Genomic DNA, 27491 nt, shown 5'->3' on the forward strand with positions numbered 1-27491 from the left:
ATATTGCAGCACCTCCTAGGCTCTAGCCCCATTGAGTGAGGCACTGAACACATACGAAAGAGGTGGTCTCTGCCCTCAGAGTTTACAATCGAAGTATGAGACTGACACACACCAGGGTACAATCCAGACCAGTTGGGGCTGTTGCCCCTGTCCTGCAATGTTGGGTGCCTTACAATGCCTTGCTGAATTAGCTCCCACCTGGGCCGCTCACAAACAGCCTTCCAGCAGGCACGTCACACCCTGAGTGTCTGTGTGTAACTGCAGCCTGCCAGCCACACACGGGTTATACTCTGGCGCTCACCACCCTTGGTTATACTGCAGCATGACCCCAACACATCCCAAGTCTTAGATTTCCCCCCAGAAATGTATGTCCTGTACTGCCCAGTCCTCTCCTGGAAAATACAAGTTATATTAAATCTGTTATTTCTTTAATACAAAAATATGCACAAAACTTGTCACTCCAAATGGAGTTTCCCAGATACTTCAATTTAAATACACCAGATTAGATAAAACAATAAAACAAGTTTATTAACTACAGAGATTTTACAAGAGTACAAGTAATGAGGCATAAAAGTCAGAAATAAAGATAAGACGTTTATTAACACATCTTAAAACTGTATCACATTCAAGCAACATTTCTCATTAGATGCTTTCAGCAGTCTGACTCATCAAACCCTGTAGGTGAGGACCCTTTCTCCAATACTTGCTTCCTTGGGTGCTTCAGGAACAGTGAATGTAATGGGGGGGGGGTTGGGGGGCTTGGGGTGTTTGTCCCTCTGTTTATAGTTTCAGTCCCTCTCCTGAAAAACATTCCCAGCTGGACACCAGGAGACAAAGAATCTATATGGAAGAATGTTCCCTGTTGCTTTTTTCCCCTCACCTATTTGAGCTTTCTTTGTTTCCCTTTCTGCTTTATGACTCTGTTTACTGCTTAAATACAAATTAAGCAGAGTGCACTTTTTTTTTTGTTTTTGTCCTGTTTAGGACAGACCTGTTTGCCAACCTCAGGTTGGGCAGGGCTCTGGGATTTGGGACATGTGTTAATAACACCATGCAATGGAATCTTATAACTTCACATACAATGTTGCCACACGTACTTTACCAGGACAATAATGATCAGCAAATTAAGAGTTTTCAAATGACACCTTACAAGGCATACTCTGTACAAAGATTATTACAATAGTGTGTGAATACAGAGGTACATTCTGTCAGAGACGAGACAAGAAGTAGATACAGGCAGACGGGGGACCACAGTAACAATGAAACATTGTCAGCATAAGCAGTGTTCACAGCACACCAGCAGCCTGACCATTGTGTTAGGACGTTTGTCTTTTACCTGGTGAATGCACTATGTCATGTGTGGGGAAGCTGGAGTTGGTGTATATAGTCTATGAATTACCATAGGGGAGAGAGTACATATCCAGGAGGAATATTTTTTATTATTCTGTAGGATGGACTGGCCAATTCACAAGTAAGAGAATGCTACATTTAAAGGAGCTTGTGAAGGGTATGGTGACAGACAGCAACAAGGTTAGGACTGGTCTGTGTAGGGAAAGAGCCAAAAAGAACTTCCTGCATGGAAAGCATATTTAGGAATAATACCAAATTTAAGTAAAGAGACTTGAATCAATTCAGATTTATGGACAGATGCAGATGGGAAGGTGTGTGAATCTAGGATCATAATATCCAAGGGAAGCCCATGAACTCTGCAAATGGCCATTGGATTTGGTGAAACAAGGCTGCTATAGTTACTTTTATGTCACTCCCACATGTGAGGGTTGAAATGTAAAGCAAGGTCTCTAGGAAATTATGGCTGTTCACAGCCAGTATAATATTTTCAAAAGTGATGACAATAATGAATTTTGTGTTATATGGTTCATTTCCTTATGTTGACGAGTCCCATGCTGAGCAGCTGAAATATGGACTGAATCATACGGCTGAGCTACACGGTTAGTTTTCCTCTTACTGTTGCCACTGGCTTTCTTCCTTGTTCCTGCCATACTGAGCTGATCAAATACCTTATACTTTAAAAGAAGTCACGGGATAATAGGGAAGGTCCTCTCATGGATCAGTAACTGGTTTAAAAGATAGGAAACAAACCACAGAAATAAATGGTCAGTTTTCAGAGTGGAGAGAGGTAAATAGTGGTGTCCCCCAGGGATCTGTATTGGGACCAGTGTGGTTCAACATATTCTTAAATGATCTGGAAAAAGGGGTAAACAGTGAGATGCCAAAATTTGCAGATGTTACAAAATTACTCAGGATAGTTAAGTGCAAAGGAGACTGCAAGGAGTTACAAAGGGATCTCACAAACCTGGGTGACTAGGCAACAAAATGGCAGATGAAATTCAATGTTAATGAATGCAAAGTAATGCACATTGGAAAACATAATCCTAACTATACATACAAAATGATGGAATCTAAATTAGCTGTTACCACTCAAGAAAGAGATCTTGGAGTCATTGTGGGTAGTTCTCTGAAAACAACTACTCAGTGTGATAGACCCAAACCAGTGTGGTACAGGAGTCTGGTAGAGGGGAAATATACTGGTCACTGGATGCATAGTTTTCTGTTCCCTGAGTGACCAGAGCAGGGGCTGCACTAGAGTAATCAGGAACCTGCTAGAACCAATTAAGGCAGCCAGGCTGATTAGATCACCTGCAGCCAATCAAGGCAGGCTAATCAGGGCACCTGGGTTTAAAAAGGAGCTCACTCCAGTCAGGTGAGGGGGAGCCAGAGGAGAGGAAGTGTGTGTGAGAGGAGCTGGGAGCAAGAGGCACAAGGAGCTGAGCGGGAGCAGGAGAGGGTGTGCTGCTGGAGGACTAAGGAGTACAAGTGTTATCAGACACCAAGAGGAAGATCCTGTGGTGAGGATAAAGAAGGTGTTGGGAGGAGGCCATGGGGAAGTAGCCCAGGGAGGTGTAGCTGTCATGCAGCTGTTACAGGAGGCACTATAGACAGCTGCAATCCACAGGGCCCTGGGCTGGAACCTGGAGTAGAGGGTGGGCGCGGGTTCCTCCCAACTCCTGATCAGACACAGGAGGAGCTGACCCAGACTGTGGGGAAGATCACTGAGGTGAGCAAATCTGCCAATAAGCGCAGGACCCACCAAGGTAGAGGAGGAACTTTGTCACAGCAGCACCAGACAAAAAGCTAACAGAATGTTAGGGATAGCCAAAATGTAAATATCAAAATGCCACCATATAAATCCATGGTACACCCACACCTTGAACACTGCATGCAGTTCTGGTCACCCCATCTCCAGAAAGACTTTAATTAGAATTGGAAAAGGTACAGAGAAGGGCAACAAAAATGGTTAAAGATATGGAACAGCTTCCATATGAGGAGAGAAAAGAGTTGACTAATGGGGGGGGGGGTATGATTGAGGTCTATAAAATCATGAATGGTGTTGAGAAAATGAATGAGGAAGTGTTGTTTACCCCTTTGCATAACACAAGAACTAGGAGCAAAGAGTCCTGTGGCACCTTATAGACTACCAGATGTATTGGAGCATGAGCTTTTGTGGGTGAATACCCACTTCGTTGGATGCATGCCGACAAAGTGGGTATTCAACCATGAAAGCTCATGCTCCAATACGTCTGGTAGTCTATAAGGTGCCACAGGACTCTTAGTCTGGATCTGTAAAAGCAGCAAACACAGCTACCCCTCTGATACTTGACAAGAACTAGGGTCACCCAATGAAATTAATAGCCATCAGGTTTAAAATAAACAAAAGGAAGTACTTCTTCACACAATGCATAACCTGCAGAACTTGTTGCCACGGGATGTTGTGAAAGCCAAAAGTATAACTGGGTTCAAAAGATAATTAGATAAGTTCATGGAGGATAGGTCCATCAATGGCTCTTAGACCATTTGGTATGGGATGCCTCATGCTCTGGATGTCCCTAGCCTGTTTGCCAGAAGCTGGGAATGGGTGACAAGAGATGGATCACTCAATAATTGCCCTGTTCTGTTCACTCCCTCTGAAGCACCTGGCATTGACACTGGTGGAAGACAGGATACTGGGCTAGATGGACCATTGGTCTGACCCAGTATGTCCATTGTTATGTTTTTACGTAAAAGACTTCAACAAAACAATTTGATTAATTTCAACTCATCATAATTAAGTTTTCTAACATGCCCCTTTCTTAGAAAATTACTAATACATTGCAAGAGAGCATCTCTACCCCCTCTCTTCTGAAGAGCTGGAAAGAGGCCAAGCAGCAACTTAAAGAGAAGGGTGGAGGGAACATGTCATTTGCACTTGGCTGCAAGTTAAATTTTGAATGAATAAATGTATGCACGGTAATGGAATTTGTGAAGCAATAAATGAATTCAAATTTGCCAGAGGATAGAAAAATAATAGTATAAAGGAAATCTTCTGATGTGGGTAAGATATGTATTAGAACTTGCTATGGATAGAAAAATATGAAGACCAATTAGCTTTTTATTTGTAAAAGACTAAAGGAATTTCAATGAAGAATGATGTCTAAAAGTAATTCTCTTCACTATATCTTCACCAACAGGAAATGGTTGGAGAGAACTTCATTTTAATATCAATGATAACTTTATAAATAGTTATTTTTACAGACCACTCAATCCCTGCTGAGACCGTTATGTTCATCAAGCCCATGACTTCTTTTCAAGCTATAGTCTATCTTTTAGAAAGAGATGCAGTCTTGATTTAAAGACTTCAAGTGATGGAGAATCCACTACAATCTTGGGTAAGTTGTACCAATGGTTAATAGCCTTCAGTTAAAAACATGTACCTTATATCCAATCTGAATTTATCTAGCTTCAGCTTCCAGCCATTTGATCTTATGCTTTTTTCTGCTAAAGAGTCTTCTACTACAGTAGATGCTTGTTTGCAGCAATACGTTGTAAGAGCAACTGCCACTTACAAGCAATGTTTCCCCAGGAACACTTTCCATACTGTGAATTGTCGATGCTCCTCCTAACAGCAATAGGAGCAATATAGCAAAAGGCCATGGATATGTTGCTACTAATGAGCACCTCAGTGTAGGTATTGGTAGATCATGATCAAGTCCCCTCTTAACTGTCTTAACCCGTTTTTGTGTCATCTCCAAATTTTACCAGAAATGACTTCATACTTTCTTCCAAATCATTGATAAAGATATTGAATAGCACTGGGCCAAGAACAGATCCCTCTGAGACCCCACCCCCACTGGAGGCCAACATCCTATTTACAATTATTTTTTGAGATCCATCAGTTACCCAATTTTTCATCCATTTAATATGGGTTGCATTGATGAATCCCAAATACAGACAGGCTTAACTTACTAAGGACTTCAAAAAGGATCTGTGCCTAGGAACACCTTGTGTACACTATACCTGCATTTCTGTAACTAGTTTGACATTCTTATCTGAATCTGTTGCAACAAACACAACTGAGTGTTATTCACAGTGCAGCTTTTCCCCAAGACAGCTGTTGGGTCCACTCACCACGGTTATAAATCAACACCTATCAAGCTGTTCCTATCAGGCTAAAGTGGTTACACAGGCCCAGGTAGCAGATCCTCTCTACACTGCAAAATAATTTGTGTCAAGCTGGTTACAGGAAGACAACTATGTATTGTCCTAGGCGCTAACAGGGGAGAAACACTTTATTCAGTGTTAACCAGTTTGGGGGTGGACACAAAGCCATATTTATAGTTAAGACTTTAATTTTGCAACCAGTTATTATAGGCTTAACAGGGTAGTGCAGAGTCAGTTATGGGAAGTACAGTACATGCTTTGGTTAGAATATATACTTGTGTATTTAACAACTTCAAATATGTATGCTTCCATCTAGCTTTCCTTCGCTGGAGTCATGTATTCACTATTGACAACGTTCTTGGTGCTGGGCAAGACCCATGATACAGATGCCTCATGGTTAAGGCTGCGTGTCTGTCATGGAAGTCATAGATTCCGTGACTTCTGCAGTGGCCAGTGCTGGTTCAAGGGCCAGCAGGGAGGGAGGGCTGGAATAAGGGTGCGGGGCAGTGCTTACCTTGGGGGGGGGGGGGGTAGAGGGGAAGGAGCTCCCCAGCTCCCACTGGCATATCCCTGCAGCTCCATGGCGGGGCCAGGGGGCTCTGTGTGCCGCCCGCCCCTGCAGATGCCGCCCCCACAGCTCCAACTGGCTGTGGTTCCTGGCCAATGGGAACTGTGGAGCCAGCCCTTGTGGCGAGAGCAGCACAGAGCCCCCCTGGCCACCCCATCCCCAGGAGCTGCAGGGACATGCCAGCCACAGCTGGGTAGGGAGCCTGCCAGCCCCACTAACCCTCTCCCCCAGCACCAGTGGGGGTCCCAGGCCACCATACCCCAGCACCTGCGGCACCCCGGACTGCCCCCTCCAGAGCACCCGCGGCCTCAGTTTTAGTTAGAGGTATATAGTAAAAGTCATGGACAGATCACAGGCTGTGAATTTCTGTTTACCGCCTGTGACCTGTCCATGACTTTTACTAAAAATACCCGTCACTAAAACGTAGCCTTACTCATGGTGCATACAATCTAATAAGCAGACAAGATGCATTAAGACATTTAGTTAGGAAGATAACAAGGAAAAATGCTTTTACAGTTTATAGCAGTGACTCATCTCTGTAGGTCACAGTGGAAGAAGTGCCCTTAGGAGGGAACTGAATGAGGAGAGGATAGCAATTTGGCCTGGAGTTGGGGCATTCCATGAAGAGGGGCAGCAGGCAAGAAGATCCAGAGATGCTGAGGGTAAAGCAGCTGAATGGGGGCACTTTTTTGGGTCTGTATTTATATCTTAGTAAAATAACACAAACATACCAGGCATATCTTACAGTTTGTGGGTGCTGAATGCATGGACTTTAAACTCTTTCTGAATTATGATGAATAGAAGGCCTAGTGATCTGCATTTGGGACAGTCGTTTCTCCTATGTTTAGCTGTGGGACTTGGATTTCTCACACAATCTTGATGTTGGACACAGCCCTTTCAGGGTTTCTATTGAACCAATTTTACACATGGGTACCCCTGCTGAGCCACTACAAATGGCTAACTCTGCCATTTTCACAAGGGTGGATCTCATCTTAATAGGGAGATTTTCCATGGACAACCTCCTCTCCCTTTCACAATCACATGCTGTGTCAACTGCAACAGTTACTCATATGGAAGAACAAAATTAGGAAGGTATTTAGTGTACTTTTAGCTTCTATCAATGGAATTTAGCAGCTGGAAACAAGGAGGGAGTCAGCACCACCGGACCTGTCAGCTTTCTGCAGCCCACCAGCTACAGCCTTGAGGACCAGAGTCTGGGAAATTGTTTTAACTCATCTAACCTACAACTACTGTGTTCTCTGTATCGGACAGAGGACCCCCTCTGACAAAGACATAAGAAAGCTGTCTTTCACCCCCCAATTGCATAACTTGGCATGCCAATAACTACCAGTGAATTGGCTTAGGATAGGGGTGGGCAAACTACGGCCCGCGGGCAATTGCCACCCCTGTGGCGCTGCAGGCCCAGCGCTGCTCGCAGAAGCGGCCAGCACCACGTCCCTGCAGCCCCCGTGGGGGGGGGGCAGGGGGTAGAGGGCTCTGCGCACTGCTCTCATCAGCAGGCACCGCCACCTACAGCTCCCATTGGCTGGGAACGGGGAACCGTGGCCAATGGCAGCTTCAGGGGAGGTACCTGCAGGTGAGGGCAGTGCATGGAGCCCTCTGTCCCGGTCTCTTCCTCCCTGAGGCCGCAGGGACGTGGTGCTGGCCGCTTCCAGGAGCGGCACAGGGCTAGGGCAGGCAGGGAGCCTGTCTTAGCCCTGGTATGAGCCGCTCCAGGTAAGCAGCGTCAGGCTGGAGCCTGCACCCTAACCCCCTGCCCTGAGACCCCTCATATACCCCACACTCCTCCTGCGCCCCAACCCCTTGTCATGAACCCTTTCCTGCACACCACACTCCCTCCTGCACCCCAACCCTCTGCCTCAGCCCTACAGTCATGGCCCTGCATGCAATTTCCTTATTCAGATGGGGCCCTCAGGCCAAAAAGTTTGCCCACCCCAGCTTAGGATAACCCCACGCTGGGAATGGCAAGAATGTACAGAGTCCCCTGACACTGCCCAAAATACTCCTCCTCCCCTAACAATAGGTGTCCCTCTCCCACCAGGAACCTCGTTATATCTAGCTTGCTTCTTGCCTGCATATTTATACCTGCCCCTGGAAATTTCCACTACTTGCATCCGACGAAGTGGGTATTCACCCACGAAAGCTCATGCTTCAAAACGTCTGTTAGTCTATAAGGTGCCACAGGATTCTTTGCTGCTCCCACCAGGAACAACCGCCTCTCAGCACCCTACAGCCACACTTCCTGAGCAACCCCTCCCAATCTCCAGACCCCGTGCGGCCCTCCCCAATCCCAGACCCCCGTGCTGCCCCACGACCCTCCCCAATCCCAGACCCCGTGCGGCCCGGCGGCCCTCCCAATCCCAGACCCCGTGCTGCCCCCGACCCCTCCCAATCCCAGACCCCGTGCGGCCCCAGCGGCCCTCCCCAATCCCAGACCCCGTGCGGCCCGGCGGCCCCTCCAATCCCAGACCCCGTGCTGCCCCGGCCCCTCCCCAATCCCAGACCCCCCCGTGCGGCCCCTCCCCAATCCCAGACCCCCCCGTGCTGCCCCCACGACCCCTCCCCAATCCCAGACCCCCCGTGCGGCCCCGGCGGCCCCTCCCCAATCCCAGACCCCGTGCTGCCCCGACCCCTCCCCAATACCAGACCCCCGTGCGGCCCCTCCCCAATCCCAGACCCCTGTGCTGCCCCCACGACCCCTCCCAATCCCAGACCCCTCCCCAATCCCAACCCCGGTACGGCCCCGACGGCCCCTCCCAATCCCAGACCCCCGTGCGGCCCCTCCCCAATCCCAACCCCGGTACGGCCCGACCCCACAGCCGCGTGCCGGCACTCGAAGCCCTGCGGGGGTTCGGCACCTGACGGGTGACGTCACATCCTGCCTGCCCCCGGCGCGCGGAGCCGGTTGGAAGCGGTTCCCCGCCCGCCCGCCGCACAGGAGCGCGGAGCCGGCCCCGCTCACGCCGCCGGCGCCATGGGGCTGAGCTAGGGGGCGCCGCGCCGCCGGGTGAGTCTGCGGGGCCGGGCCGGGCCGGGGCGCACGTGGGCGGCGGGGAGAGCCCGCGCCGGGCCGGGCCGGGCCTGCCACGTGCCCGGAGCTGCGGCCGGGCCGGGCCCCGACTCCGCGCCGGGTGGGGACCCCCAGCGAGTGCGATGGGGGGGGGGGTGATAGGAGCCTCCACAAGAACCCCCCACATCGGGACCTCTGGTCACGCGGCTCCCGGGCGGGGGGGCGGCCCGGCCGCTCCGCCCCGTCCCAGGGTAGCTTCCGCCGGCGCGTGCTGCATCCCTGGCCATGGCCCTGAGCCTCTGCCTCGGGCCTGGCCCGCCGCCATGGCCAGCCCGGCCGGTGCCTCTCGCGGTGAGCCGGACAGCTCTGCCCTGGGTCCGGGACCTGCCCAGCCGCAGGTCTGGCACCGGTCTCCTCCCAGCGGCACGGGAGGGAGCGCCCGAATTCCTGCACCTTGAAGGGCCCAAACCTATTTTCCAATTTTTGAAGAAAAAAAATTCTCAGCACGTTTCTGCCCCACTTTTCTGTTGTCTTTCAATCTTATATTTGCTTTAGGAGGCCCCCTCTCCTACTATCCTCCCTGAGTTTGCTTGTTCCCTGCTGGCCCTGCCCCTCCCTGACTCTGAATTGTAGGTACAGTTCAAAGTATTGTACAGCACTTCGGGTATGTCTGCACTGCCCACCTTACAGCACGGCCCTGGCAGCGCCGTGCTGCGGGCAAGGCAGTCGTGCTGCATCGCCCAGGGAGAACTCTTGTCCTGCCCTGAACAAGGGGTGGAACAGGTGCGGCCCCCGGCGATAACGCGCTCTCTAGATTGGCGCTTTTCAGCCCTAAAACTTTTCTAGCTCAGGGATGTGTGTTTTTCACACCTCTGAATGACAAAGTTTTAGCGCTGAAAGCGGCAGGTAGACACAGCCTCAGACATAGGAGCCTTTCGGGTTTCAGTTCTGGTGAAGGATCGTGGAACCCTATGTATTTGCATGTCTCCTTGCATTTTTCCACTCAAATGGGAGGATTTCACAGAATTGGCCTATAACAAGTCCTAGTCAAAGCGACAAGGAACAAGAAGAGCTGAGCTACAGACTGTGTTAGATCTACTTACCTTTGGAATATAACTGAATTTAAATTTTAGTTAAATACCAAGCACGTTTGTCTTTTACTGAGGTGTAAAAATTACCTTCAGCCAATAGGAATGCTTTCATGGAACCTGTGGAATAAGGTAGGGTACATAAGAATGGCCGTACCGGGTCAGACCAAATGTCCATCTAGCCCAGTATCTGTCTACTGACAGTGGCCAGTGGCAGGTGCCCCAGAGGGAGTGGACCTAACAGGCAATGATCAAGTGATCTCTCTCCTGCCATCCATCTCCACTCTCTGACAAACAGAGGCTAGGGACACCATTCCTTACCCAGCCCGGCTAATAGCCATTAATGGACTTAACCTCCATGAATTTATCCAGTTCTCTTTTAAACCCTGTTATAGTCCTAGCCTTCACAACCTCCTCAGGTAAGGAGTTCCACAGGTTGACTGTGCGCTGCGTGAAGAAGAGCTTCCTTTTATTTGTTTTAAACCTGCTGCCCATTAATTTCATTTGGTGGCTCCTAGTTCTTATATTATGGGAACAAGTAAATAACTTTTCCTTATTTACTTTCTCCATACCACTCATGATTTTATAGACCTCTGTCATATCCCACCTTAGTCTCCTCTTTTCCAAGCTGAAAAGTCCTAGCCTCTTAATCTCTAGAATGATTTAAATTATTAAATGGAAAGTCTTAATTTAAATAATCTGTTTTAAATCAACTTTGCTATTTAGACTTCAGTTATTTTCTAAAGAAAGGTGCATTCTCATTGGTTTATAAAACCATTAAAATATGTTAACTGGAATTTAATTAAACACATTAAATAGCATATAAAATTTATTTTTATTAACAAAACAACCTTAACTGTCTTGGATACATAAACTTCTCTTATCCAAACATGTTTCACATTTACAACTAAATTATAAGACATTTAGGCCTTAACACATTTTGTATTAAATTTGGATTTCATTTTAAACAGTTTTTTAAAAAAAACCTTATAATTTAAATGACAAAATAAAAAAAATCCAATTTAACTAAAAAGATCTGATTTTTTTATTGTTTAAAAAAAATAGATTTTTATCCAGCCTGAAATGTGGTCTTTTCTGTACATAAAAGTTGTACAGAAAAGATTTAGTTAACTTGGTGCATTTCCCTTGTGTGAGCATTCTTATGTCTACATTGGCAATTGAGCAACAAAACTTTTGTCTTTCAGAGGCGTTAACCGTCCCCCGAAAGACAAAAGTTTTGCCATGACAAGTTAGGCCGCTCCTGCTGACAATGCAAATGCTGCTCATTGGGGGTGGAAGTTTTTTGTCAGCAGGAGAGTCGACAAAATAGCAGCCTACACTGCATGACTTTTAGCGACAGCCATGTCTCTAAAAGCTGTGTAGTGTAGACATAGCCTAAGTGTACTTTACATGAGTGACTGACGCTATGTTAATATAAAGTGTTCCTATATCAATTTAAGAGGGTACTTGAGGGCTACACTGATTTAATTAAACACGTTTCTAAACAGATTTATTCAAATTTAGTACAATTTTTGTGTGTAGACAAAACCTGAAATGCTTACATAGCCTCTCTCATCCTGAAGGATCACAAACCAATTTATAACTTCTGCATTCTATACATTCCACTTGTCACTGAAATGCTGCCACTTCTGCGGTGAAACATGTCTTTGAGAACAGTTCACAGTAACACCTCACCACAATTTAAGACAGGCAGTGAAGAAAACTATGACCATTTGAAACTTCCTGGGAATTGTAGGTAGGCAGAATGTAATTAGCTAAAGTGAGATTTAGCCAGGGCTCTAGTTGCTTATACTCTTGCATACTGTCACTGTTTTAGTGACCACAGGGGTCAAGACTTTGCTTTTACATCTCATTCCAAAAGCACTCACTGCAAATCTGGCACTTCCAATCACCCAGTACCCCTAACATCAGGTACAGACACTATTTCAGAGGGAAGAACACCACTTCCTGCAACCTCCTGAATTTTCCCCATCCAAGGACTGCTGAAGAAGCTTGACCATGGTTTCTGAGGTCTAATAAAATCAGAACTGGAGGTGGTATTCAGCAGCAAAACCCTGAGGAAAACTGCTCTGATAGTGCTCCTGTGAAGTGCTTTTCAGGAATCATCAAATTCAATCAAAAGTATGAAATAGCTACCTGAGAAACCTGGATTTGAAGAATGCAGGCTTCAGTAACACCTTGGTCTTTCAGCAGCTTGACACAGCTGTTAATAAATGTAAAATGTTTTCAATTTCTCCAGTATCATTAATTGAATTACATATATTAATTAAGTGACTGCACTCTTAACCCCAGATATAACCTGAATTAGTGTCTGGCTAACTCTGTTGTAGGGTAGCGAGTATTCTCATTAACAAATCCCTTGAATTTTGCTCCTTGATTAAACTTCACCTTTATGTATAACTGAGGCAATACTGTGACTTCCTTATGACATCAGGTACGTTCTTACTGTTCAGTAAAACTGCAATTTATACCTATGCAACCATTAGTTGTTGATAAGTTTTGCAAGAAATGTATTCCCTGTAAGGAACCTTCATATCTGTGTCAGTTTTGATAGGATATGGTTCAGCTGAGTTTAAGAACTTAAAAACTCACTTGATGTTCAAGTTTTCCAGTTGTATTTAGACCTTTCATTGTTTTCTTATATGTTTTCAAATTTATTTAAAAGCATCTATCCCAACTGGCTCCTAGTATTTATGTAACTGAAGTATATAATCATGGATGATAATTCCAAACTATAACCACTTTAATCTCAACAGACTAAACCCCGTTAGCAACAACGCAGCAAAATAACCTCTCTCAAACATCCACCCTCTATCCCTCAACCCATCTCCTTAGCAAAGGCCTGGGAATGAGCTTGACATGAGCCCTGCAGCATCTTCCGAAGGTCAATAAATCACCATTTTATCAGACCACGAAGGAGATCATGTTCAAGCATTGAGAACCCTTCAAGGACCCAGCCACCAACCTCTGCTATTTGGAGTTGTTGCAGTATATCACAAGGCAGAGAGAGACACTTCATTAGCTAGGTTCCAAACCATTTAGGGCTTTATGGGTCTAAATTAACAATCTAAACTCCATCAGAAAACTAATTGGAAGCTAGTGTACTCACGGAGTGCTCTGCGTACTCTCTCTGTGGATGGCCACTGGGCAGGCATGCCACTGCATTCTGCATTAAACTGTGCTAAACGCCCATACATCAGAAGCTTAGGATGTTTGTATCTGAATAGTTCTCTTATCTTTTCCATTTTATTTTTCAGAACAAATGGCAGATCTTACTCTGAATTCTTGGATAGTATCTTTAGCAACTGAAGAGTCTTCTAATTTAACTCCTTCAATCCACTAATTTGCTTTTTTCCCTTCCTTCTCTGTACTGATGTTTGGTAATCACCAATCACAAATTTGCATGATTGATCAACTTTCACATTTACTACCTTTATAGTCAGAAACAACCACCAAGTGAATTCAGCATTGTGAAAACTGAAAAACAAGATGAGCTAGGTAGCATTGCACAGAACCATATTATCAGATACCCTGTCCAACTTCCAGAAGTTCCCGAATTCTAGAAAGTCAAGGCCCCTCACAAGTTACAGCTTTACCTACTGCATCCCCCACTCTCCACATGAACATTCAGTGATAGTGGGTTAACCCACTAGGTATGCCTTTGTCATTGGTAATTACTCCATCCATTCCCTCTTCCCCTCTAGGCTTCTATCTAGACAGTTCTAAGGGCTTGGCTACACTTACAAATTTGCAGCGCTGCAGCAGGGTGTGAAAACACACTCTGCGCGCTGTGCGCTGGCCCAAAGCCCCCAGTGTAATCAAGCCCCAGCGCTGGGCCAGCTCCCCGCTCCCAGCGCTGTCCACAGGGGGGGAGTGAGGACAGACGGGGAGAGCTGGGAGGCGCGCTCGCGCTGGGCGCTGACTGGCGCGCTTCAAGCGCTAGCGCGCGCGCGGCAGCGCTTTGCGGCGAGCGCTAAGTAGCCATAGCCTAAATCTTTGGTTTCCTGATAAGCAAACCTTGATGTTGTTATCACTTCCCTTTTAAGTTCTTAGACTAGTTAGTTTTTAATAATTAGGTTCTAATTTTTGTTTCAATTTAAAATAAAAAGATTTCCAATATATTGTCATGTAATTACTTCAGAATGTCACAGAAGTACCAAAAATGGAAAAAGCAATAACATCCCCTGAAAAAATCCACTGTGCTGGGTTTTTAACAACATTGCTACTCCTAATAATAAGTTCCATGCTTAGTGATTATAGCTTCAGACCATCTGATCATAGTTATTCAAGTCTAATGTTTTAATTGTTTTTCCTTGTGGTTTATTATATTATATTCAAAATATTATATTTTGAATGCTGAGAAGTCTGGTTCAGTTGTTGCGTAGTTCTAGAAAAACCAGCTGTGAAGACATTTATCACTTTGTATTGTTAGAGTGGTGTAGTGTTTAATCTCAACTTTCTTGGTTTGCCAGTGCAACTGAAACTAAATTTCAACTATTGTTTTAATCCCCCCCCTTTTTATTGCAGGGGACTCAGAAGCTGAATCTAGTCCGCACTGACTTTTCAGACAGGTTAGCCATGCTTTTTTGTGAGCAACTACATTTGAAAGCATTGCTGCTTTTCTTCAATTACCTTTTAGAATAAAGTTGACTTTTGTAAAACATTGTCCTCCTAGGGTTGATGATGAGATTACTTTTTAACTTGTGAAAAACAGATGGCCACGTCTGTTTTACTTTTTTTTAACTTCTTGAAGAGTTAGATACTGTAAGTTGCAAGTACTTATGCTTCTGCTGTTCTGAATCTGTGGATCTTTACTCTTTTCTTCACTTTGGGTTTATGTGCACTTGACTTTTTTACCTAGGCTGAGCCCTAACATAATGCACAAACGTCTGTAGAAAGGAATAAATGTTTGGGCACTTTTGAGGGTAGCTTTCACTGTGTGTTTACTGCTGTGAGTTAATTGGCAATCCGTCCACTTGAGAGGTTTTTTTTTTTTTTTTTTTTTTTTTTTGAAGTCTAGTGTAGACATATCCTTCAGGAGCCAAAGAGAGGGATTTCACTTGTGAACTTAACAATATCTGGTTTAACTTCTCGTTTTCTGCTGGTAATTCTGTAATCAGCTAGGATCATCTCTCCCTTTCCCCCTGATTCCTTTTGATTGTTAAGGTGGCTTGCTTGTGTATGATAGATGTCCAGCATTTTGTACAGTGTCAGGCCTGGTCTACACTAGAAAATTAGGTTGGTTTAACTATGATGGTCAGGGGTGTGAAAAATGCACACCCCAGAGCAGTGACGTTAAGCCAACCGAAGTCCCGGTGTAGATGGCGCTAGGTTGACAGAAGAACTCTTTCGTTGACCTAGCTACTGCCTCTCGAGGTGGATTACTTACGCTGATGGAGAATCTCTCCTGTTGGCACAGGTAGCGGCTACACTGAAGCACTGCAGCGGTGCAGCTGTGCTATTGTAGTGTTTTAGACAAGTCCTCAGTGTAGTCATCTGGGAGGAACTCTGTGTCTATTTAATAGCACATGTCAATGCCACCCAGCAGTTTAGGGCGGCAAGTGAAAAATGCTGTACTAATAACACTACTGAGCACTTCACAGAAGTGGTTAAGCATTGTTATACCTGTGTTAGATGGGAAAGCTGAGGCACAGAGAGGTTAAATGACTTGCTCAGGGTCGCACAGCAAGTGGTAGAGCTGAGAGAAGAACCAAGGTCTTCTGTCAGTCCAGTGCGTGTCTCCTGCCCATGCTGCGTCCTGTTACTTGTATACTGCCAACTATATGTGAGGTGCTTTAACAATAGGTAATAAGGCACAGACTCTTGCCTCAAAGAACTAAACAGTCTAGCTAGATAATGCACAAACATAGGAATGGTGGAGCGAGAAATGACAAAAGCAGTCTGGTTTAGTGATCTGCTCAGGCCTAATTTTATAGCCCAACCCAGAAGCTGACCCAAGAGTGTCTAGTATTTTTAGAACCCATAGGACCCAAACCTTTGTCAGCGCTACTGCCACCTCATCCTTGGGGCTTGGATTGGTGGGGGCTTCCTGCTCCCTGTGCCTGTGATCCATCTCTGGTCACCTCTTGCCCTTGGAGTTGTTATGGCAGTGGCTGCATGCCCTGCTTCTGCCGGATACTGCTGCTTTGCTGAGCTGTGTGTGCTGTGGAGTGAGAATTGTAGTGACTCATTGGCATGCTCGCTCTGCAGCACACAAAACGCGCACCAACGTGGGTGGTAGTTGGCAGGAGTGGGGCATACAGCTGCCCCTGTGCTGGCCCCCCAGGCAGGAGGAGGTGAACAGAGATGACTCACGGGAGCCCCAGAGGGTCTGGTTATTTTTCAGATCCGACCTGATGCTAGTATGTTTAAACAGTGAAGTTTGGAATACATTTTGCCTTGGTTTTTTAATATTCAATAGCAATTGCAGGGGAAATTTTAGGAAGGCAGAATGTAATTACCAAAATAGGAATTTGGTTAGCATATTTGGGTTAGCATTTCTAATCCTGTGAAAAATTCCACAGGATCTGGACCTTACTTTTTCTTCTTATAGAAAGCACCTCTAAGAAGACAGTTCCCCCAGTCACCTGGCTTGGGCACCAGTTCAGTACTGGTTCAGAGAAGAATCATGCATTGTTCTTATTATTTGTATTATCATAACTGTACAAACAGAACAAAAGAGAGTTCCTGGCCAAAGATCAAGTCAAGTCATCAACACAATTTGTTGTAGAAACTGATTTTCCTTGCAGGTCTTCTCTCTCAGTACTTAGCTGGGCTGACCTTGCTTAAGCTCTGAGATCATGGTCCAATTTAATAAATGGTTGTCGATACACCTGTTGTACCAACTTCAAGAAGTCTTCACTCCCATCTGGCACTAGAAGTAGTAGAAATTATAGTGTTTGAAGTATGAACCAGTGTTGAAAAAGCCAAAGGTGTTGAATTGTTCATTTTCCTGTCCAGTCATCAGTGTTCTAGCTTCTGCTGTTCTGGAAATTGTTTGTTTATGGGAAATGCAACTTTCCATTTACACTCTTTCTTCCACTCTACTTCCATACTAAATGTTTCTAACTCTTACACTTCTCATCCATTTCTGGTCTCTTCTATTTCACTGATTACTAAATATTTTTGGCTTTTTGGCTTTTCCAATGCCTATCTCAACAATGAATAAATGAATTGTTTTAGAACATTAGTCTGGAAGGTGAGTTACAGATTTTTTCAAGTGGAATAGTAATTTATTATACCTGTCTTTTGTGCAGTGATGTTGCTAGGCCTTTGACTTTCTGAGGTTCTTGTATGGCCCCGTATTGTAGTATCTGAGTGCCTCAGAATCTTTTAATGTATTTATCCACCCAACATCCCTATGGACTAGAAAAATGCTATTATTCCCATTTTATAGATGGGGAACTGAGGCACAAAGACACTAAGGCCCAATGTATTTAGGCACTTAAATATCTTCAAATATCTGGACTTAAGTTATTTGCCCAAGGACACATAGGAAGTCCATGGTAAAGCCAGGAGCTGAAATGGGACAATGCAAGTTCCAGGCTAGCGACCTAACCACTGGACCATCCTTCCTTTTCTGGAGGACTTCAGATCCTCATAATGCTGCCTCTTTGTCAAATACAAAAAGGAGTTAGATTTTACACTTTTGCTTGGCTAAAGTTAGTTTTAGGAAGTAGACATAAGCTATTACCTCTAGAAGCGCTGAATTCAACAACTTGTGCCTTATCAGATTTAAAGAAAACCCAGGGGAAATGTTCTAAAACTTTCCTTACTGAATTTCAATCTGCTTTGACTTTCTTTATGCTAGAGAAAAGTAGAAAAAAGACATTCCTCAATATACTGAGGGAGGCACTTCTTAAAGCAAAAGCAATTTTCCTGAAATTAAAAGATTCAGGAAGAATTTTCTAAATTACTTTCATTCCCATGATTAGCTTGGATTTCTTTCCACTATCCCACCCCAAAACACACATTATGTAGCTACTGCTTAAGTACACGCTGCACTCTTTAATGCAGTCTCTGAGGCCACAATCATGCAAGCACTTGAATTACACCCAGTAAATTAAATGTGTATGTTCAGGCATACCTACGCTACAGTTGCTAAGTGACACTGGTATGGAGCTGCAGCTGTGCCGTTGTTGTGCTGTAGTATAGATGCTTTCTACATTGATGGAAGGGGTTTTTCCGTTGATGTAGTTAAACCATCACTCTGAGAGGTGATAGTTAGATGGAAGAATTCTTTCATCAACCTAGCCGTGTCTACTCTGGTTGCTAGGTCAACCTAACTACAGCACTCAAGGCTCAATAATTTTCACAGTGCTGAGTGACATAGCTAGGTTGATCTAATTTTTAAGCATAGACCAGGCCTAACTATTTGGAGGATCAGGGCCTTAGACTGTGAGCTTTTTGGGGTGGTAACTGTCTTTTACTACAAATACATAGGGTGCCTATTACAACTTGTCCTTGAGATGAATCTGTATATGCAGTTGACGTGGTAGATCTTAAAGTTTAAATCCCCCCCCCCCCCCAAAAAAAAATCCCCAACAAACCCCAACCAAACAAAACAAAACTAAAACCTGTTGATTTTATAGCTAGTTACCTAATAGTCTTTCCTAGATAATTGTGTTTGAATGTTTAAAATTGTATGCTAAAGCGTTTCCTGTTTCAGGTTGTTGTACAGTAAGATAAAAATGGAGTTTCATTGAGGAAAAGCTACTTCCTTTGTTAAGTAACCTACATATCTGAGAATAAGGATCAGTTGATGTTAATCCTTGGTTCTATCCTCATGGCTGCTATGGGGAGAGAGAGCTGAGGGGAGTCCTCTCTCCCCGCCATAGCCCCGGGCCAGCCTGCACCCCAAACCCCTCACCCCAGCCCACACCCGCAGCTGGAGCCCGCCTGCACCCCAAACCCTTGCCCCCTCCTGCACCCAAACCCCTCATCCGTAGCCCCACCCCAGAGCCCTCACTCTCAACTGCACCCCAACCCTCTGTCCCAGCCCTGAACCCCTCATCCTTGGCCCTACCCCAGAGCCTGCACCCCCATGCACCCCAACCCACTGTCCCAGCCCTGAACCCCCTCCCACACATCAAACCCCTCAGCCCCACCTCCCATCGCATGAATTTTGTTATGTGCACCAACTGCAAGCCCCTTTATCAGTGTCCCACTTTCAGTTGTATATAGTTAGTTTCTTAGTTAGTAGTAGTAGTAGTGTTAGTGGTTTCTCTAGGTTTTCATTACGGGGTCTCCCTTCCTCCCTCAACCCCCACTTTCACTGCGCACTATGCAATCACCCAGCAGGCCAGAGACGATGTGGTAAAGCAGTGCTCCAATCAGTGGACAGCTCTGACCCTGCCTCCTGAACTTGGACTTGTGAGTCACCTGATTGGATTTGACATGAACAAACACTCAAAGAAGAAAAAATGGTTACTCACCTTCTCGTAACTGTTGTTCTTCGAGATGTGTTGTTCATGTCCATTCCAATACCCTCCCTCCTACCCCTCTGTTGGAGTAGCTGGGAAGAAGGAACTGAAGGGGGGGTAGGGGTGGCAAGGCCCTAATTGGACACCATGAAAGGCGTGACTCCAGGGGGTGCCCAGGCTGACCCTATGGATACTGCTAGGCAAAAATCTTCCATCTGTCGTGCGCGCGGTGCGCTCGCACCTGATTGGAATGGCTGTGAACAACACATCTCGAAAAACAACAGTTACGAGAAGGTGAGTAACAAAATTCATTGCTCAGGACGTGCAGCTAATCATATACTTTCTCTCTGCTGGATAACTAAAACTAAAATTAACTTTATTTATAAAACTTAAACAAGAAATGCAGGTAAATATACCTTATGGAATTTCATCAGCTAACCATTCCAACCCACAGAGTCATTGAGACCCCACTCTTGTGAGACCTGAGACCCAAAAATCCCTTCCAGAGCCAGCAGAAGCCATCACCTGTCCCAGTAGCAGATGAGAGAGGCAAAAGAGGGCACTAATGTTAGCCCTTGTCTGGAGATGAGTAGAGAGAATTGTGCAGTATCCAAAATCCTCTGTGTCCACAGCATAAACCAATCACATGAGAGAAATGAGACCATACACAGACAGTTGAACTATACTGCTTGTATTTCTTCTGCTCTTGGACTACTTGCACAGGTTTTAGAATCAGGAGACTATATCTTCCACACTTCCCTCCTGGCCAAGGCTGCTTGTTAATTCATTTTAGTTAGTTCACACTCAGTTGAGCTGTGTCCACATGATGCAGAAGTTGAAAGTGTATTAACTGGCCAGTTAATACATGTTCTATAATCCACTTTAAAGTGTATTAAGATGATTGTGTTTTGAGTTAGTGTGGACTAATGTAGTTGCAGGGATGCATGTGGCCGGAACACAATACACAGATATAAAACAGACTGCACAATAAATGGCTGTAATTATTCACGTTATTAAAGCTTACACAGTATCCTAGAGCAATAATCCACCAATGAGGATATTACCAAGATCTAATTGACCGCTTTGGGAAATTAAACTTCATAAGGCAAAGCCAAGGGCTCTTAAGTTATCAATAAGGCCAGATAGCTGCTAGTGACAGTTGCTTTGATGCCTTTCATTGATATAAAAAAGCTAAATCATATGAATTCATAAGTGCTGTTCGCTTACTGCTGAATTCTACTAAGTGATGATTCTAATTATATATTTTTTTATTTTATCAGCACTCCAGGTACCATATTTAAAGAATGAGATTTAAGCATAAATTCATATATGTCTAATGTGATATTTGTTTGCAGGGGGGAGGGATAGCTTGGTGGTTTGAGCATTGGCCTGCTAAACCCAGGGTTGTGAGTTCAATCCTTGAGGGGGCCATTTGGGGGAACTGGGGTAAAAATCTGGGGATTGGTCCTGCTTTGAACAGGGGGTTGGACTAGATGACCTCCTGAGGTCCCTTCCAATCCTAATATTCTATGATTCTAATGGATGATGAGTCTGACATGTACCAGCTCAGGTATAAATTAAGTTGAGAGTGTTCCTTTAGAGCTGACAGATTCCCTACAGTCTTTTGGCACATAGTTTGGGATAGCAGATTGAACCTTTAGTATGGTCTAGAAATGCCTTTTGTGGGACTTCAGTAAGACTATTGGCTGTAGCCTAGCACACAGAACTAATTTGAGACATTTGGATTAGTTGTGCCCATTAGGCTTCCTTATAACTGACCGGTAATTAGTGGCCTGTACGTCATTGCTGGCAGCATTAGATGTGCTGGACCCTACAGCGTGCGTGATCCATGGCAACATCTGCAGTCTTCAGAGAGACAGAAGGAGGTCCATCATTGGGTTACTTAATTTATTATCTAAATTGCTCCGGACTTTGAATACACTCCTTGTATAAGTCTAACAAGTCAGTTCATTTATTTTTATCAATACCATTCCAGCTGATTACAATTATTAGTTTATCTGTTCACTTGTGGGATCAGATGAGTAGGTCTAAAAATGTAGTATTGTAGCATCATTACTGTTTTTAGATTTGGATTTGTATAACAAAAACAAAACTCCGCATTCCAAACAATAAATTTGTTGATACATGTCAGTTTACAAAATAGGTGTTACAATGGACCAGTTCTTTCAGACCATTGCATTTGGTACTTGTGATGGTTCTTTACTTTGGCAGAGAAATCAGGGTGTCTATGGTTCACTTATCTCAAGATCTCATGGATGTGCTAGTTTTGTCTAAAATCTTATTGGAATACCATCCTAATTAATTTTGTAAACCGTGCCAATGTACTTTAGAAACTTACAAACCAGTTTTGTTTTTAGCAATGTCTTTGGTTTACCTTATAGGGTATGTGTGTACAGCAGTTAAACACCGGCGGCTGTCCTGGGTCAGCTGACTGGCTTGTGCAGCTCAGGCTGTGGGACTGTTAAATTGCTGTGTTGACATTTGGGCTTGTGCTGGAGCCCAGGCTCTCAGACCCTCCCCCCTCACAGGGATTCAGAGCTCAGGCTCCAGCCGGAGCCCAAATGTCTACACAGCAATTTTTAGCCCTGTGAGCCTGAGCCCTGTAAGTCTGAATCAGCTGACTCCAGCCTGCTTGGCCAGGAGTCTTTTACTCCAGTACAGATGTACTCTAAGGTTGTTTGCCTGCTCATCACAACAAACAAGATTGGTTCCATAGTACAGATTAAGAGATCACTGGCAGGTGTTTGTATTCTAATGATTGCTGCCAGTGACCCAATGTTCTTATGTGATTACTTTCTTAGTATTTGATTTAAATTTTTTTGTTAATGTTTAAAATTAAATAGACACAAGTTAAGAGGGAAGGCACTGTACATCTGGGGTCAGGTTTGAGTTATGGGGGGTTACAGGTATCGGTTGCAAGGATGAAGAGATACATACATATCACATAACCGGCATAGACCCAGGCTGGGGTGCAAGAGTTTTTAAAGTGTCAGTGGATCAGTGGGCCTGGGTACGCCACCCATGGAATGTATAAGGAGTCCAAGTCAGTATCGGTGGAGCGGATAGGTACATGGGTGGGGTGCGTCCCTTGGTTTGTCAGGGAAGGAAGTGGGTTATTTCCCTGGTCGGCGGTCTCAATTACTCAATGTGGTATTGACGGTGTCCTGTGATGTGTTCCGTATAAGTGTCTCTGGACCACCTGATGGTGTTGGACACCATGAGCTGTCTCATAAGCTGGGTGTAGCGTCAACTGACTCCACACGCTCTCAGAACCAGCTCTTTGTGGGGGTCCCACGAGCCCAGGGCTCCCACGATCAGGGCGTGTCTCTGGATCTCATAGCCCTGGGCTCTCAGGGTCTCAGCCAGCAGGGTGTACTTCAACACCTTCTGTGCTCGGGCCTCATGGAAGGCCGGTGATCTGTTTTCAAATGGCACCGTGACGTCTGCCATGAGGACTTTCTTCTTTTCTGCGTCTGTCACTACGCTGCCGGGTCGCAGTCTGCTGTCTGTCCCGGGGATGGCCGAGTCGAGGGTGATCTTCCGCAGTGATGGCGGGATGACTTTCACCAGCCGGTTCTGGATGGTATTGTGGCGGTGCCACTAGGCTCCAAAGTGCTGTTTGCATCCACACAGGATGTGGGGCAGGGTCTTGTTTGTGTAGCCACACTTCCTGCAGTGCTTGTCCCAGTTGCCATGGTGGATGGCTCCGTTGAGGGGAAAACAGTTGAGTTGGGCCCTGTGGATGAACCACCAGTCAGCGAAGCTGGTGAAGCTGCCCCCAGGGAGAAAGTGGTTGCTGGTGTCCACTTGCTGAACACCTCGCCCTGGTCCGGTAACTAGCTGCCACCTGGGATATTTTCAGTGTACGGTGTGTGTGCCCACTAGAGGGCATAGATGGCTTTCTTTCTCTTCACTTCTTAAAAACAAAAATAATGTACATTCTTGGAAATGATTTGTAAGATTGACTCATAAAGATTGACTCAAAGACTTGAGTTAGACCTTGTGATTACTGTGTGCATAGATTACCAAATAATAGTATACTGAGAGTCAGTAGTACACGTAGAGATAAAAATCTCCCTGAAGGGTTATGATCTTAAACTTCTTGTTGCCTCAACAGTGGATACAGTTGTGAGCACAGCTTATTCAAGGCAACTGGTGACATTCATTACAAGTGGTCCTTGTCTCATAGCATAGTTGTTGGAATTTTCAGAATGTATTATGTAAATAGATATTTGTCTTTGTTTCAGAAAAAGAGGTAAGGACAGCCAACTTCTCATTTTTTCTGGAAAGGCTCTCCTGGTTGATATTAAGAGGGATGTAAATCTTCATTCTTAATACTGATGACATAGACCATATAACAGTGTTTGTTTACTTGGCATTTACTTTGGAAATGTCACCTGCCCTAGCCTGTGGAAAGTTATAGGGGTAGGGGATATATGTGTGTGTGTGATTTTGTAGTATTCCCTTCTCTCTGGAAACTAGGAATTCTTTTTAGATTATTTTTTAATAATGCCCTTGTGTGGCTGTGACACTATTGTTGATCTGCAACTAGTTGGTCCAAAAATTTTGTTTTATCAAGATAATTTTAAATTAAACATTCCCTTGGAAATACAACACTTAGTATATTATATAGTGATGTGTTCTTTAAAATCCTTTTACAGTAGGTTGTCTGCAATTTTCCTTTTTTTATAGGGTAACTTTAACAATTTTAAAGCTAGAAAATTAACAGCCTTTCTAAATATTGGGGAGCCCTCTTTCAAAAAGACAGTTCCTCTCTTGTATGCAGTGTTGTTGTAACCACGTTGGCCCCAGAATATTAGAGACAAGGTGGCTGAGGGAATATCTTTTATTGGACTAACTTCTGTTGGTGAGAGAGACTAGCTTTTGAGCTTACACAGAGCTCTTCTGGCCGGAAGAACTGTGTGAACTCCAAAGCTTGTCTCTCACCAACAGAAGTTGGTCCAATAAAAGATATTGCCTCACTCACCTTGTCTAATTGCTGTCTTTCACATAAGAGCACCAATATTTAAATAAGAGAAATAGCTTTTAATGTGAGTTTATGTATACATTCCAATGGAAACATGTAGATACAAATAGGTGCTAAAATACTGTCACCTTGAATGGTCCCTTAGAATACGTGCTAATTACTTATGCTAAGTTGTCTGTTCCATCTTGTATTTAGCTGTGACAGTCTCCGTACCTTTCCTGGACCTGAGGAAGAGCTCTATGTATCTCAAAAGTTTGTCTCACCAACAGACCGTAGTCCAATAAAAGATATTACCTCACCCACCTCGTCTTGCTAAAATACTAGGTAGTTTTAGCTTGACTTGCAAATGGGGTGGTATGGCTATAGGGAATTAAAGCATAGGCTGATGTTCAACTGGTACTGTGAGCTTGTTTTGACATCTAGGAAGGAGGCTTTTCACCACTGGATCATTGGTGTGAATCCGGACTAGGTCCGTGGCAAGCAGAAATTAACTCCTCATCTGCAATTCATTTCCTAGTAGATTATTTTGTACAATAATTAAAAGCATCACTGTTACATATGGTATGTTATTGGCTCTGAGATGAATGGGCATGAGAACTTCTCAGTATCTCATAGGTTCAAAAATTCTTAGAGTTTAGGGCTAGAAGATCATTTAGTCTGACATTCTGTGCCGGGAGTCCTCGGATTTACAACACAATTTGTTCCTCAGAATTGCGTTGTAAGTTGAAATGTTGCAAGTCGAAACAGATTTTCCCATAGGAATCAATGGTATGAAGGGGGGATTGGTTTCTGAACCAAGGCTTGATGCACTATTTTCACTACAATAACCCAGATTTTTGTACTAAATGAATTATAGATGACTAATGTTGCAACATCAGTGTTTTTACTGTACACTGTATTTTGTAAACATCATTCAGATAAACACACAAACTCACACATGCTGCTCAGAATGCCGGCAGCACAGGCTCAGAAAGCCAAGGAGAACTGCACACATGCTGAGTCTCAGCCAATAACTGTTCAAGCTTCCTGATTGGCTCCCGGCCCTGAGCTCAGCCAATCAACAACAAGCGGCCACTCTACCCGGCAACAAGCTACCCTCGAAGCCAATCAGATGCAACCCCTTCCCACTCCATACCAGTATAAGGCAACCAGGAGGTGATTTCAAGTGAACTTTATGCAAATCAAACGTAAATGCAAAGCCAGTGTCGTGGGGGCGAAATGGGCAGTCAATTGAAAAGCGTCGTAAATGGCGTCCGACATAAGTCGGGCATCGTAAGTTCGAGGACTCACTGTATATCACAGGCCATTACATTTCACCCCGTTACCCGTGTATTGAGCACAGTAACTTGTGTTTGGCTAATTCAGATCTTCCAGAAAGGCAGAGATGGAGAAATCTACCACTCAGTGGCTAATCAACCTTGCAGTTAAAAACTTATTATGCCTTATTTCTGGTTTGAATTTGTCTGGCTTCAGCTTCCAGCCATTGGTTTTTGTTATGCTTTTCTCTACTAGATTAAAGAACTCTTCAGTACCATTGTATTTTCTCCCCATGAAGGTACTTAGACACTGTAAATCATGCCACCTCTTTGTCTTCTTTTTGATAAACTAATCTGATTGAGTTCTTTAAGTCTCTCACTGTAAGACATTTTCTCCAGCCCTTGCATCGTTTTTGTTGCTCTTCTTATCCCCCTCTCTAATTTTTTAGCACTCTCTTTAAAATGTGGACACTAGAACCGTACACAGCATTCTAGTATCGGTCTCACCAATGCATACACAGGCGAAATCATCTCCCTATTCCTACTTACTACTGCTCTGTTTATACATCCAACACTCACACTAGCCTTTTTTGCCACCTCGTACTGGGAGCTCAGGTACTGTTTGTTCACTGTGACCCCTCTTTCAAGGTTTTTCAGGTTGGCTTGACATGACCTGTTTTCCATAAAACCATGTTGACTGGCATTAATTATATTCCTATCCTTTAATTCTTTATTAATTTAATCCTATATAATCTTTTATAATTTACCTTGGCTTGATGTCAAGCTAACTGGCCTGTAGTTCCTGGGTCATCCTATTTGCCCTTTTAGAATATTGTGACGACATTAGCCCCTTCCAGTCTTCTAGAATTTCACAGATATTCCAAGATTTATTAGAAATGTTCATAAGTGATCCAGACCTCTCCTGTGCCAGCTCCTTTAGGATTCATGGGTGCAGGTTATCCAGGGCTGCTGATTTAAAAATCTTTATCCCTAGTAGATATAGTCTAACTTCTTGGCTACTAATGGACTGGAAAATACTTCATTATTCTGCTTCTTTCTAAATACAGAACAAATATTTATTGAACACTTCTGCCTTTTTTTTTTGCTGCATTATTAACAATTTTACCGTCTCCATTTAATAATGGGCCTATACCATTGCTAAAATTTCTTAATATATTCTCTTATTGCCTTTCAGTAATGCTGATGTTGGATAACTCAAAGCTGAAGCTACAGATTTAATACTTGCTTTGTTTTGTAAAAATTATAACATTAAAACAAGTCAGATTGGTAAATTCTGTAGTTTTAAACCTGTGAACATACGAAGTTGGCAAGTTCACATGGAGAGGATAGAACTTGACATCCCTCTGCTGATTTAGTCAATTAACAAAGGTAACCATTAACTTTTTTAACTGTGCAGTTGTGATTCAAGAAACTTTTATAAGCTGCAGTGGCAAAGCAAGCAGTGCTCATGGGCTCCACAGATTAAAAAAATGGAGAGGAGGAGGATTTCTTTGTGTGCGTGTGTGCGTCTGTGTGGTTGGTTTTAAACAGCCTCGGGAAAGATTAAGGAAAAACACTTTAATTCCAAAGGTTAACGTTTG

The 27491-nt window shown here is 44.3% G+C and overlaps 1 protein-coding gene and 1 long non-coding RNA gene across 5 annotated transcripts in view; one reads left to right on the forward strand and one right to left on the reverse strand.

Moving 5' to 3' along the window:
• Positions 1-1948: 1948 nt before the first annotated feature.
• On the reverse strand, positions 1949-26695 carry LOC120371493. Its single transcript, XR_005584399.1, has 3 exons — positions 26658-26695; positions 12341-12407; positions 1949-2075 (listed from the first exon to the last, which is right to left on the reverse strand). It is a non-coding gene; the product is annotated as an uncharacterized LOC120371493 (long non-coding RNA).
• ATP13A3 (ATPase 13A3) overlaps positions 8996-27491 on the forward strand; it is a 95914-nt gene continuing 77418 nt past the window's right edge. For 2 of the 4 annotated variants that reach the window (XM_039487264.1, XM_039487265.1), the window contains exons 1-3: positions 9019-9092; positions 10261-10315; positions 14732-14775. In XM_039487264.1, coding sequence (XP_039343198.1) covers positions 10289-10315; positions 14732-14775 — 71 coding nt within the window. In that variant the 5' untranslated portion in view covers positions 9019-9092; positions 10261-10288. Of the gene's footprint in view, positions 9093-10260; positions 10316-14731; positions 14776-27491 lie in introns of all 4 variants that reach the window. The other 2 variants (XM_039487267.1, XM_039487266.1) reach the window with 2 other exon arrangements.

This window comes from Mauremys reevesii, linkage group 9 (assembly GCF_016161935.1).
Source record: "Mauremys reevesii isolate NIE-2019 linkage group 9, ASM1616193v1, whole genome shotgun sequence".
NCBI lineage: Eukaryota > Metazoa > Chordata > Testudines > Geoemydidae > Mauremys > Mauremys reevesii.